This window comes from Fusarium graminearum, chromosome 3, assembly GCF_000240135.3.
Source record: "Fusarium graminearum PH-1 chromosome 3, whole genome shotgun sequence".
Lineage (NCBI taxonomy): Eukaryota > Fungi > Ascomycota > Sordariomycetes > Hypocreales > Nectriaceae > Fusarium > Fusarium graminearum.
The window spans coordinates 2130044-2142977 of NC_026476.1; the positions used below are offsets into that span (position 1 = coordinate 2130044).

Below are 12934 nucleotides of genomic sequence, written 5' to 3' on the forward strand. Positions count from 1 at the left end.
GTTCAGCGTGGAATCAGGAGATGTGGTCCACCCGGTTGTGAATGAAGAGGCCGAATGAGTATGTAGCGACGCAGACGAGGAAGATGATGAATGGGTGGAAGCATTGGACGCATATGATGAAGCGAGAGAGCTGGATGAAGTTTGTGTCGACAGTCCTTCAGAGGCGGATTCGCCAACACCCCATTGTGCATGTGCCTTTTGTATCACTTTGCTACTCTCATCGCGAAACATGAGAGACAGCTGGTCACGATAACCTGGACACCTTTTCCCAACCCGAATGCATTGTGAACATTCTGGTTTTATCTTGTCACACTTAAAAGCCAACACGGGTTAGTCATGAACGAATGGATTGGAGATATCATGGTAGAAAGGTGGGATAAAAGTGCCTGGATGTGGCTCACAACATCTTACCTTGATGCGTCGGACCCGACAGTTTTGGCAGCCCTGCGAGGCTTTACCACAGTAGACCATGGCCGTTGAGAACTTGCGTCACAGTGGCGTCCTGCCGAAAGGTGAATTCCAGTGACTGTCAACAAACCTGGTGGAGTGTATCTGACAAGGCGAGGACGGGATCTGCGGAGCTGATGATACTTCGGATTTCCCGATCCCAACACCCAGTTATGTAGGAACCCCAATGAGTGAGATAATAGTTGTAGGTTGTATAACAAGCAGCCAACTGCTATGATGTTGCCAGCCTATTGGTGGTGGCCCTGACGGGTGGGCTGAATCCGGAACAAGAGCAATAGGGGCAGAAGTAGATTGATAAAGAGGTCAGCTCAACTGAGCATCACCAAGTCGGATGTACAGTTGTGTTGTGGATGGAGGATAATGAGAGAACAAGTGAGGTCAGGTAGCAAGATTAGGAACCAAATCCCATCAACACACTGAATGAATCGCGTCTGGATCAGCCTCACCTCGCCTCGCCTTGTCTTGTAATGCCAGTCTGTGCCTGTGTCTGCTGTCTCAGCCACTCATTTAAACTTGAACTCGACGAATTCACCCGTAGCCTTGAAACTGCTGTCTTGCCGTGGCGTGTATGGCCTCGAAATGAAAAGAGCCCGGCAGCTTGGATTGAGCAAGTAACTATCCGTGTATCGCCCTGCCCTAAAGGGTCGTTCAGCTGATGTTCGTTAAACTGGGTCAAGACGGGCGACAGATATGAGACAAGCCCGTTGTGTTTCCGATACGTAGATGGGAAGGCAAGGTAAAATGTAAGGGAAGGTGGTAGGGGTGGCCCACAGCCCAGGGAACGGAAAGAGAGGGAAGGGGAGGAAGAAGAAGAAAGTCGCGGGGTAGGTACTACCTGCCCAGCTAAGAGAATGGGATGAAGGATATTCAACAGAGGTACCAGTACCTACCTACCTTCCTACTCGGCAGATGTGAGGTTGGTCGAAATGCAGCAGGACCGAGTCAAACAAGGTACGACCAGGGCCCTGTTTGTCTGTCTGTGTGTATGTATCTGTATGTAGGTACTCTGTACAGGTAATTTAATGAGCCGAAAAGGGATTGGCCAAATCAAAAATGGGTTCTCATCAACATCCCACGCAGAGAGAAGGGGCGCCAGGGTCAGAGTCAGGGCCAAGCAGGAGCAGTTGTTGTCCAGTGTCCAAGTTTAAAGCCAGAGACGTGACGATATCTCCCGTCGGACTTTTTATTTTAAGTTGTCGTGGCGCGGCCGTCGAGAGATTACCTTCCACTTCCTTGTCAGCACGCTGAAAGATTAAAGATTGAGCAGAATAAGCAAGGGTAGGAATTCCAAAAGTATGTTTGGGCCAGACGGAAACGGAAGCAGAAGCCGTGAACTGATAGTCCGTCCCATTACGCTACAGATACCCAGACGAAGACAGGTAGGCCCAGCCCAAGTAGTGGACCCAGCCCTGCAAAGGGTAAAGCCAACCATTACAATGTCTCCCTCTAGGTGCCTAAATTAGACTGTCACTCCACTGCTGGAAAACCTTAGGTTGTTCTGTTGTCACAGTGCCTGCCGATCTTATGCCGGGCGCTCTTCAAGTCTCGCTCTGATGAATTGTATGTCGTTATAGTACCAACTACCTCTAATAACTACATACATGGTAGGTAAGATTTGGTGCTGCTGGTGTGACACGTATGGAGATTAATTGATAACATCCACGGCATTGTCGAAAATATGGGATGCCCAGGCATCGATCACATCTCATCTCAGGGGGGATCTTCAGCTAGCATTGTGGTTCAATGCAACGGACGCACGTTCGCAAGCCGCTGCACAGCTGGAAGCCCGCACAGATCTTGAAGGTGGCATGGCTGCAAGGCGATGGAGGCAACCTCTGGCCTGTTGCATATGGACTGGAGTCGCTAGACAACAGTGCATACGAACACACAGATAGGTACGTAATGTAATGATATGTGCCATTCCCGGTTGCCCTACCAGCAGCTATCACAACCCAACTTACAAGGATAAATCTCAAAATATAGTTTGGCAAAGCGCTTGATCAAAGTCATGAGAGGATCATAGACAGACTGACAGAGCAAAGAAGAAGAAATAGAAAAGGGGGGCAGATAACGGTGGGAGAGTCAATGCTTGGGTCTCCTTGTCCTAAATATTCTTCAGTGGGTTAGCAGCGGTATGTGCCTACAACAGGTGGGTAGCAAACTTTTAGACTGACGAGTGCTGGCTACTAACTTACATAGGTGCCAATGCATCATCCAAGGTATCGTGCCATTTATTTGCTTACCTGGGTGGATTAGTAGAGGTAGTTATCGAGACTGCTGGTCCCTGACTTTGCTGCAATTGGTACAGCAATCAATGCCATGTACCGGGTTAGTAGTGATTACGCTGTAGGTACTATGTACTATGTAAAGTTGCAATTCGCAGCAGAGTACATGATTATCAGGAGATGCGACCACTACCGAAGTTAACAGAGGCCAAGCATCATCAGTGCTCAGTTCAAGACCAATAACAGGCCTTGGTTTCACAGACCCTCGTGCCTCAATCCGCTACGTCGTATCGAAATTACTAATGGGTCTTTTATTCTAGGCGAGTTTGCGTCTTTGAAGATATACATCCAGCCTCGGCAAATCCGTCCATGGCTGGAGCAGAGTTGAGAGGATTGTATTTTATATAAATTCGAGAGACTTAAAATCATCAGTCACACGTGCATCTTGGGTAAAAACCGGCACTCGGCCGAATCGCCGTTAGCCACAAATACAGGGCTGCATTGTCTCAAACAGCCTAAGGACGACTGTTTTCTTACGCCCGTCGTATCTCAGCGAGCTGCCTAATTTGTAAAGAGTCGAACGATGGCGACCAGACGGGCGGGTTCCATATAGATCCATACGAACATGGATCCGATCAGGAACATATCTCTAGTCTAAGCATTAGTAGTAACCGACATGTATGGATATGCCACGTTCACTTGTGCAAACAGCCCCTCTAACTAGGTCGAGGACGAGTAGCTACTCTGGGAGAATATTCCAGGTTTTATGACACGTTGTCCAAACTCGTTTAATAGTGCCGGAATTCGGAATTGAAACGTTTCCTACTGTGAAGTGAAGCCTGGAGAGGACCAAATCCACAATATGGAGACTAATTAAGGACGCAGAATGCCAAGCCGGGCTATAATCAAGCGTCGTTAAAAACATTATGTGTTGACTTGGCATGAGGGTAGGCTACAATACGTTTCTGTATTGCTTCATTTCCCAACTCTTCACCATATTCGCATGTTGACGCTCTATCTAGGAGAAGCTTGTTCAGCTTTCCCCACTTTCTTCCATTCCGCCCACGACTCGATGATCCCCTTAAAAATGACGTAGCGGACGCACCCATTTCATTTAACCTTACAGTAACTAGCAGATAGCTTGATCTCAGCACAGATATTCTGCTTGGTCCAAGATGGAAGCCATGACTTGATAACACGGAGAAAAGAAGAACCATAACACTTTGTAGACAGTTTCTTCCTTTGCGGATCGCCCTTGTGCCGCTGGTTTCCTCTTCGCACTTCATACATTAGTAGCCTTTACAATTGATCCTCATAAGCTAGAGTCAAGTTCGTCGTCCCTGGTCGATGGAGGGGCTGCGTCACGTCATACCCTCTTCTTCGTCAGGCTTTACATCATCTATTCAACCCTACTCATGCTTGGAATAAGCCGAGCGCATGCGGGAAGTTGGCCGGGGATACGGCTCCCAGCCTCAAAGCATGCTATCTGCTCGCTACTGTAGCCTGCAGGGAACTCTAGTACAATGCACTATACTACGCCTGGGCTACTGTCATGTCGTGCCCTGCCAGCCTTGGCCCATTGATCGACCGCGGCGTCATAACTTGAAGCAGCCACATACGGAAGATGGACAATTGTCTTTGTCCCTGGACTGTATTTCAGGTTTGACCGAGCTGGAGGACAGTATCCAAGGTACCACGCTGTGCGCTGTACCACGTTCAAGAGGTTAGACTCGACATGTACTGGGTACGTAAAGTCTGTCATCAATCAACAGCAAATGCTGGGGAAAGGGTTTCTATTCATAGTACTCATGATGTATCTTGCTCGGTCTCTTCAGCTACAGCCTACCAGTATCGAGGACCTGCCTGCCTACCTACCTATTGGAGGCAGATAACCTGGCACTCAAACAAGCAACGACGTCAGAGCTCATCAACCCCCTCTCCTCCCTGTCATTGCTGTCATGACATTTGCCAGCTAGATTATGTTTTATTTAAACTTCAGCTATCTCCATAACACTTGCGTCTCTCATCATCCACAATCTGTTTTACATTATACCCTACTTGCACTCAAGATACCCTGCCAAGACTCAACCATACCTCAACTCTACCTACACAGTACTCACGTCACACAAACAACTAAACCACAATGGAGACCATCAACAACCTCACTGCTACTGCCTCCAAAGCCATCTGGGGCGAGAACCAGACCGGCAACAAGGAGCCTGTCTCTGGAGTCAAGGGTGACACTGCTCGCGGCGAGCCCTACGATGCCGGCAACCTGGGTGCGTTATGGGTCCTTGTATTGATACATGCGAATCATCTTACTGACTATAATGGCTATAGAAACCCCACAGCAAGAGAAGGTAGCCGAGAACTTCAACTACGGACAGGAGAACACATCCGGACTTGGACGAGAAGACCCTGTCTCTTCAACATCAGCAACTACTTCATCTGCAGTCCCAGCTCCCGCCGCAGCCCCCAACCACTCAAAGGACACCACTGCTGAGCAAAACGATACCCGCACCCCAGAGCAGGCCGACAAGGGTAACAAGGATCTCCACGATGTAGACGACACCTCTGAAGGTACCGACGCCAAGCTTGGCGAGGGACCTGGCCCCCGTCCTATCGAGAAGCTCGCCAAGGACTTCGGCGGCGATGCAGGCAATGTCCCTGTCGAAGGAGCCTCCAGCAAGCCCACTGAAGTCGGCTCGGGTGCTGGCGAGTCATCCAGCTCAGAGAACCAGCCCCACGACCCCAAAGAGGATGAATATATCACTGCCTCCGGATTCGCTGCTGACGGTGGCGACTTCGACGCTACCAAGCCAGGCGCTGGACGCGAAGCCGATCGTAAGTAGAACTTCAGTTCCTACCCTTTGACCACGACTAATAGATATCAGGACTCATGGAGCAGAAGGGTGTTCACCTTGGTGAGAGTGGTAGCTCAGAGCCAACCTCGCATACCGAGTCACACTCCAGCAGCAAGCACCACGGTAGCTCTACCGAGGAGAAGAAGGACAAGCCTAGCCTCGGCGAGCGTATCAAGGCCAAGCTTCACAAGCACTAAATGTCCGATTGGCAGATCGGTGCAAGGAACATGTAGAGATTAATGACGGAAAATGATATCCCAAACGGCTTATACCATGGAATTTATATTTAGGCGCTATTCGAATGCGTTGTCTCTCCTATTAGCTACGCTATCTATTCAAGTAATTGACGCTTTCTTAGACTCTCGTCTTATCAGCCTGCCTTCTGCACATTACTGTGTTACTAGCAAAGCCCAAGTGGTTATATCCTTTTGATCTGTCATGCGACTGCGCCCCTGCCAATAAACACAGCCGATGGATATGTGAGATTTGTGAACAGCCAGGAGTAACGGCAAATAATATATGCGCAAAACTGCAACGGGAACACTACATGCTCGTCTGTCCCTTTGATCAACCACCATCAACTTCTTAACCTCGGCAGATGCTGAGAACGGACTGCCTTACGCGTTTGGCAACGTGATTATTAATATGTAGCAAGCTCAGAGCACTGTTGCATCGACCATCAATATTAACTCGCCGATGTATATCTGCACTATTCACTGCATCTGAAATCCAACAGTTTCGAGAGTTGACCCTGCGCTCCCTTTAGAAGCCTCTAATTTTACTATGCGCCCAGCTCCTGGGTCTCCCAGGAATATTCAGTTCTTGTGCGACCAGCGTACACTTGCCAATGCCACCGTTCATGCCCGTCAAAAGTGTGAAAACGTCTCCCATGCAAAGTCCCCTTATGATATCTGGTACGCCAAACAAACCCGCCCCAAAATGATCCTTAATACTCGGAGTAGGGTTGCTTTATCAGCCCGGTTTGGAGCCCTCTTTTTTTCGAAATGCCTCGTCAAATTAAAGACGTTCCCATTATCACTGGCGCCCAGGTCAAGCATCTCCGCACTTTCAAAAAACACCATGTTACCAAATGCTACCACACCAACTCCTCCGGGCCGTCTCCCGATCCTGCGCTGTGGTGTCGTGCCGCTTTCCTGCCACTTCTAATGGTTTGCGGTGCAACATACGCCGCAAGTCATGGCCACTTGGGACCACCATAATCTGTCAGAATGGCTGATGGTGTTACAATACCACCCATCCTGGTCCGTTCTCGATCCGCTTTCCAAAACTAGATGCTTGGGACTCGCAGCCGCATAGATGCTTCGAACATTTGCAAAGTTTCATTGCTTAGAGGAACCCAGACTCGGCCAGAACCCTGTAATTAAGAAACATCAAGTAAGCATAGATCTTTCCATATTTGGCCAAGGAAAGGAAAACAAGGGACAAAGAAAGCGAGCTGCTAATGCGAACTGGCAACCTTGATGCGACAACTATCGTAAAATAGCGACTCAAAAGAAAGAGGACACCGTTCCATACGATGCGGGTGTATTCCGCAATGCAACATACCTCACAATCTTTTCATCCTCGCGCTCACGAGGCTCGACTTGCAAGCTCTTGTCATACATCTCGTGTACATCACCAGCAGCCTGCATGTTGTTCAGGATGTAGTCTTGCAGTTCGGGTACAGGCTGCAGTGAGTACCCGACGTTCTGATACTGCTGAATGTCCCGAATGACCTCAGCGGTCTTAGCACGTTTGGCAAAATTAATGAGGTTAGTTTTCTTAATGATGGAAGGAATACCATCTTCGATAAATGTCAAGTCGGTCAAATAGACACCTTTTCTGGTGGTGAGTATTACCATTCATAGCCTAATTCTCGGAAAGGGGCACATACCGAAAAAGGGAATACAAGGTGGGTTAGCGGCATGAAGAGCTTCACGGTACTCGCCGAAATTCTTGGTGCTCGCCATGACTCTCCGCATTGATTCTAATGTGGCATGTGTACGCTGAGGCACTTGGTCCCATGTCCGCTTGAGACGAGCAATGGGTGCAGTACCCAATGCGGAGATAATTGATGTAAGTGTCGAGAAGTTGTTTAGAACACGACAACGCTATGCTAAAGTTAGTAACCTTGTGATAAACGAACACCATTTTGATTGACTCACATCGGCAACGGAAACGAAGTGTTTGATCACCACCACTCGCTTCTTGACTTCCATTTGTGCCAAAATCATTTCGGCGACCCAGTTCGTCATTTGGTTTGAATGAAGGATAAGTGCTTTGACGTTGGGGGCCAAGTCAGGATCGCCCTCAGGGATCTTCTTCTGCCAGGTCTTGTTCAGACACTCTGTCGCCTTGACCTTGCCATACAAGCGAGACTCGACAATCGTGAGCTGGCGCGCGAATTCAATCACGTCAATATCCAGGAATTTCAACTTTTTCATGTTCTTGGGCATGATCGGGGTTGGCGTGTTCTGGTTCACCGTTTGGATCATCCTGCGAGCACCAGCATCCTTTCCGCTCAGCCTTTGGTCAAGGACTGCCATTAAAGGTGCTGAGCCGGGTGTCTCTGTCGATTTGACCGTATCTTTCGCGAAGCTATAGACATCTCGAACAAGTTGTTTTGACTCATCGTTATGGTCCTCCATCCAGAAATTATCAAACCAGTTCTTGAGGATGTTGACGACACGGAATCGAATAAGCTTTTGTTTTCGGTCCCTCCAAATCTCAAAATCAATTGGGTTAAGACCCTCCGGCGGTTGAATGTTGAATCGCTTGATAAGCATTTCGAACAGTTCTCGGGCCGTTGTGAACGATCGGTAAGTAAGGAGGAATGTGTTGTTGAAATTTGAATCAAGCTTGTCGTGACGAGTTAGCTGCTCGACAAGGGCGAGCAAGGATCCTCCCTTGACAGTAGGCGGCGAAGTCTTGCTGTCCCAAGATACCTCGTGCTCGTAATCCAAGAGCAAGAATTCCGGTGTGTCTTCCGTCACTGGAACCTGCGGAGACGGGTCTTCGCCAAAGATCTTCTTCACCTTGGAATAATCACCTCTACGCATATTGCCGGGTGCAGGCTCGCCTTCAGTGAATGATTGTGATGTGATAAGAGGTGGCCGCACCGGAGCAGTTCTCGATTCTGTACGCTGGTGCGGGCGATCGTAGGGCATTGTCTCGCCTCTTTGCAAAGTGCTTCGGACAAAGGAGTTCTCTCGTGGCCGAGGTTCTATCTGGTGTGATTGCATGTTAATTTGAACCTGCTCGGATAACAATTGAAGAGAGAAGCCGATATGCGAGGAATTGGTTTCCAAGGCCCGGGCACATTGTCGCACATATTCCAGACGATTCTCCAATGCCTCACCACGAACTTCGGACCATTCATCGGCCAAAGGTCCAGCGACAGCTTGGCATCCAAGAATGAGATCAGATATGTTGTCGTAAAGACTCTGCTTGTTGGTGCCGAGGTCAGATAACTGAGGTGTCTGGAAGCTATTGCCGAGAGAAGACAGGTCAATGGACTCAATCATGGCAATCCATTGTCTGAATGTATCAAGAACCCTCCCACCAGCAAAGCAAACGTTATTGCCGATAACTTCGTGCCTGTAAGGTGTGACAATCTTCTCCATCATAACTAGGCTCTTGTCGAGTTCCCGAATGCTGGATACGAGAATGCGCTTCTGTTCGTCCAATCGCTCGAGCATTTTGTTATCCAAGATTGCAGTTGGTTCCACAACACCCTCCTCATCTTCAAGGAAATTGGCCGTGATTTCATCACGGGGACCTAGGCCGTTGTTTTGCCAACTGCCACCTGTAGTGCTGCCAATGACAAACCCAGGGAAGAGTCGAGGAATCTCCTCACCACGTTGTTGTCGAGCCACTTCCACATAGCTGTACACACCCATAAGAACACCATCGGCCTCCTGCAGACATTTTTGGATAGACTCAGCATTGGGCCAATCCGCAGCCGCTATATGGGAAGAAATGACGAGCTTGGAGAACTTGGACATCATATCTCGGAAGTGGGGATACAGAGCTTTGTTTGTCGATATAATAGACGGTTGGCCCGAATGGTTGTCAGTAGTCCCTGAGCCAGCGGCGAGCAGCAATCGTAAGTGATCTGATATGTCTTCAGCTTTCGCTACATATTCTGAACGATTGTTGTTCATGATAGCTTCGCGATAGCGGTCAATAGCTCGTCGCATGTTAGAGACAAGTAGGGTCCAGCTTAGAGAAGGTGTAGAGCCGTCATCGAAGAACGATCGAGGAACGGTGGCTGTAGTGGGAAGGTTGTAAGTGGTGCTAGTAAACGAGGTTGCTGATGCTATGTTGGGAACTTGTCCTGCAGAGAGAAGGCCATTTGACGAAGCGCCATTTCGAGTACGGCCGACAGGTGATGCGCCGTTGATTGAATCCATGGATGTCGATGGCGACAGAGCACCAAAAGAAGAACGATGACGGTTCTGAAGAGTGTTAGCAATTTTACTTATACAGCAGTAGCCTTTGCTATCTTGTTAAGTACCTTTGCACGACGTGTGGTTAGTCTCGCCGAGTCGCCTTCGGCCTCGGATGCAGATGTCAAAGATTCGTCGTCCTCGTCTTGGGTAAGACCGCGAGCCATCATCTCAGGAGGTGGCCTAGTTTTATCGGGGATATTGACATTCATTCGATCTCGTGGGCCAGTCTCGTTGTTAGAGACAGGAGACTCTAAAGGCAGTTCCATGCTGCGGTCTCCTGTCATCATATTGTAATAGAACAAGCGCCCATCGGGGGTTGCTTGCGGAATCCAGAAATCGGCCCTTGAACTGTCTCCCCCATCAGTCCCCTCGAGCGGCAGTGCGATAGGGCCATCCAGTTCAGAGTCGTCGTCTTGATCATACTGATCGTCGTAAATCTCAGGGTCCTCAACATCGTCCTCAACGACATCAAAGGCACCATTGTGGGCACTGTCGGGTATGTCGTCGGGACTCGTTATAATCTGGCAGTAGTTGCTTGGGAACCAGCCTCGAACGCCATTTATAACACCATCCCACCAGCCACTCTCGAGCTGGGTGATGACTTGGATAACGTCTCCTTCGTGGAAACTGAGACTGGTGCGATCGTCGGCCTCGTAATCGTAGAGGGCGCGGACGTACATGGCGCCCATGGGGGCGGTACCGACGATGCCGTTCATGAGGCCCCAGGCGGGATCAGCCCGAGTAGTTGAGTGTTGTTGTTCGGAAGCTTGAACGGGGGTAGACGTGATGCGCACGGAAACGGACTTTGAGTCGCCGGAGGGGTCGTGGATAGTGCGCGAAGAGTGGATACTTGGCGGCACGGCGGCGGTCTGTATCTTGAGCATATTGCGGCTGCAAAGCTCACCTCAGGGCATGGTCAAAAACGGCGGGCCCTATTACTGATCAAGAGGTTGCCGATTTTGAGGATTTTAGTTTGAGATATGGAAGAAACGGCACAGCAGCAGCATGCCGCGAGAATTACAAGGAGTCGCGAGTCGCGGGATGGTTGCAGGCCTTGCTGTGGAAGGCAGAACACGGAGTAGAGTAGAATAGAGGGCCAAGAATCCAGGGGGGGGGGGGGGTTGCTTAGATGGGTGAGCGCGCTGGGACCAGGCTCGATGCGAGTGGACGGCGAGGGGCTGACAGGAGAAGGAGTGAGGGCAAGGAGGAGAGCGGCGACAGGCGGTTTGACTGAAACGATGCTAAGTTGGAGCGAAGATACAAAGCAGAGCAGAGGGGCCAATTTGATCGAAGGATGATAAAGCGCTGCGCTGTGTCTGTGAAAAGACGGTATAGAAAAAAGACAGACACAGACAGGTAGACTGCCAGAGAAAGAGGTCACAGCGGGCAACTAACTTGGTAGAGGTAACGTTTAAGTGGCAGACGACCTATCTACTAACATACAGCCCGGCGCAAATAACTCTGTACCTTGGTATTAACGGATCGGTGTCCCATCGACAACCTCTATTGGCAGCAGACAATTTCCAAGTAGTGAAGTTTTATTTCTCTGAGTGTTCGAAAAGAAGAAAAAGACCGGGCATTTCGACCGTACTGGCTGATTGATTATTTGATTGACCAGTGTTGATGTGGAAGCAGTCGAACAGGCTAATCAATTAGAGCCTGATGAGGGGTCCTATGGTGCTTCCTCCGGGCTTGTCTTTGCGCACTTGATTAACATGCATCCAATCCCTTCATCCGTTTAGCACGTATGCCCTTTAGACCTTGTCACATAGCAGGTCCATTATCACTCTGTTGTTCCGCAGTTGGCAAATCTTGCCCATTCGTTCGACATCTCACCATTGATATCTTGTGACTTTGACAGTTACCTACCTACTCCGTACCTGGGTTTCCTATTGTAAATTCGCTGTTGGGCTTATTTCTCCACTGTAAAAATCACGTCGTAGTGAAACCGTCCATGTCCCATTCGTCAACCCTTTTAGGTAACTGGTTGGGTTTCCGATTCTGCTACATGCGAAAGGAGAAACGGGGCCGACACAGCATAATAACCGTGTCAATTTTGCCAAAGGCTATCATCCTGCCCTGCCCTGCCCATCCTTGCGTTGCAGTGGCCAGATGGATTCCACGGTAGATGATTAACTTAGGGTACAGTCCGCTCCAATATACACAGAACACAGCTCGAAATCAATATTGCATTGCCTACTACCTTAATAGGTATGATAGATGGGAGAGTGTAGTCCGGACTCACTACTACCTGCCTCCTTCAACACTTGACTGGCCCTGGCTGGACAAGAGCACGGCGGAGCATGCTATTACTTCTATTACTTATCATCTCTTTACATAGTACATTTGTCTCTCCTGTGACAATCCCCTTCCAGCACATGAATCGCGTTCTGCTTCAATTCAAAAACATCGAATGTTCTTTCTCGAGCTCTGACCAGGATGCGTAGCAGAAGGTTCAAGGACGCAAAGGAGTACACAAGACTCAACTCTGCTCAGCGCTCAAGATTTCACCCGCACGGGGCGAGGACGATCAATGAAACCTCGCAAGCGGCCGGTTCTATTCTGGTCTGTTCTGGTCTGGAATGGCGACGAATTGACTGTGCTGGTGGGCAGGCAAGTACATAATATGTCATGCAGGCTGCAGGTGATGAGTGCGCAAACAGGAGTCATTGTCCAGTTACCTATCTACCCAGGTTGGTGGTGACTGCAAGTGACGACGCTGTTTGCTCTGTACCAATTATCAATCACCAACAGAGGTCATGGCGATGAGCCGGGTCATTCTTTTCAACCATTCATTTAAAGGAGTATCATGAAATGAGTCAGCATAAGAACGATCAAGTCATGCTTCCAAGTTGCCAACAGGTTCTTAACGCGTACTTGTCATCGACAGTTTGTCTTTTGCTAAGCTTCAGATAAAACGAGACGA

The 12934-nt window shown here is 49.2% G+C and overlaps 3 protein-coding genes across 3 annotated transcripts; 1 reads left to right on the plus strand and 2 right to left on the minus strand.

Annotated features, from left to right (window-relative positions):
• Positions 1-1532: 1532 nt before the first annotated feature.
• Positions 1533-2478, minus strand: FGSG_12730 (uncharacterized protein; the record flags this gene model as incomplete). The annotated part of the gene is given in 4 exon segments (XM_011325625.1): positions 1533-1823; positions 1834-1877; positions 2227-2331; positions 2430-2478. 4 exon segments carry the CDS (start codon positions 2476-2478, stop codon positions 1533-1535), a joined length of 489 nt encoding a protein of 162 aa, XP_011323927.1.
• Positions 2479-4692: 2214 nt separating this feature from the next.
• On the plus strand, positions 4693-5906 carry FGSG_05397 (uncharacterized protein). The gene is made up of 3 exons (XM_011325626.1): positions 4693-4972; positions 5034-5537; positions 5588-5906. Exons 1-3 carry the CDS (start codon positions 4837-4839, stop codon positions 5752-5754), a joined length of 807 nt encoding a protein of 268 aa, XP_011323928.1. The 5' UTR covers positions 4693-4836; the 3' UTR covers positions 5755-5906.
• A 998-nt stretch (positions 5907-6904) lies between these two features.
• FGSG_05398 (uncharacterized protein) lies at positions 6905-10892 on the minus strand (the record flags this gene model as incomplete). Its single annotated transcript, XM_011325627.1, has 5 exons — positions 6905-6932; positions 7124-7394; positions 7452-7668; positions 7723-10014; positions 10074-10892. 5 exons carry the CDS (start codon positions 10890-10892, stop codon positions 6905-6907), a joined length of 3627 nt encoding a protein of 1208 aa, XP_011323929.1.
• Positions 10893-12934: the final 2042 nt, after the last annotated feature.

What these genes read in the sequence shown, in the direction of transcription:
- FGSG_05397 (XM_011325626.1), top strand. Translation starts at nt 4,837, where the DNA reads ATGGAGACCATCAACAACCTCACTGCTACTGCCTCCAAAGCCATCTGG. An exon ending in CTACGATGCCGGCAACCTGG is followed by an intron (nt 4,973 to 5,033) that starts GTGCGTTATGGG and finishes TAATGGCTATAG; the next exon opens with AAACCCCACAGCAAGAGAAG. An exon ending in CGCTGGACGCGAAGCCGATC is followed by an intron (nt 5,538 to 5,587) that starts GTAAGTAGAACT and finishes AATAGATATCAG; the next exon opens with GACTCATGGAGCAGAAGGGT.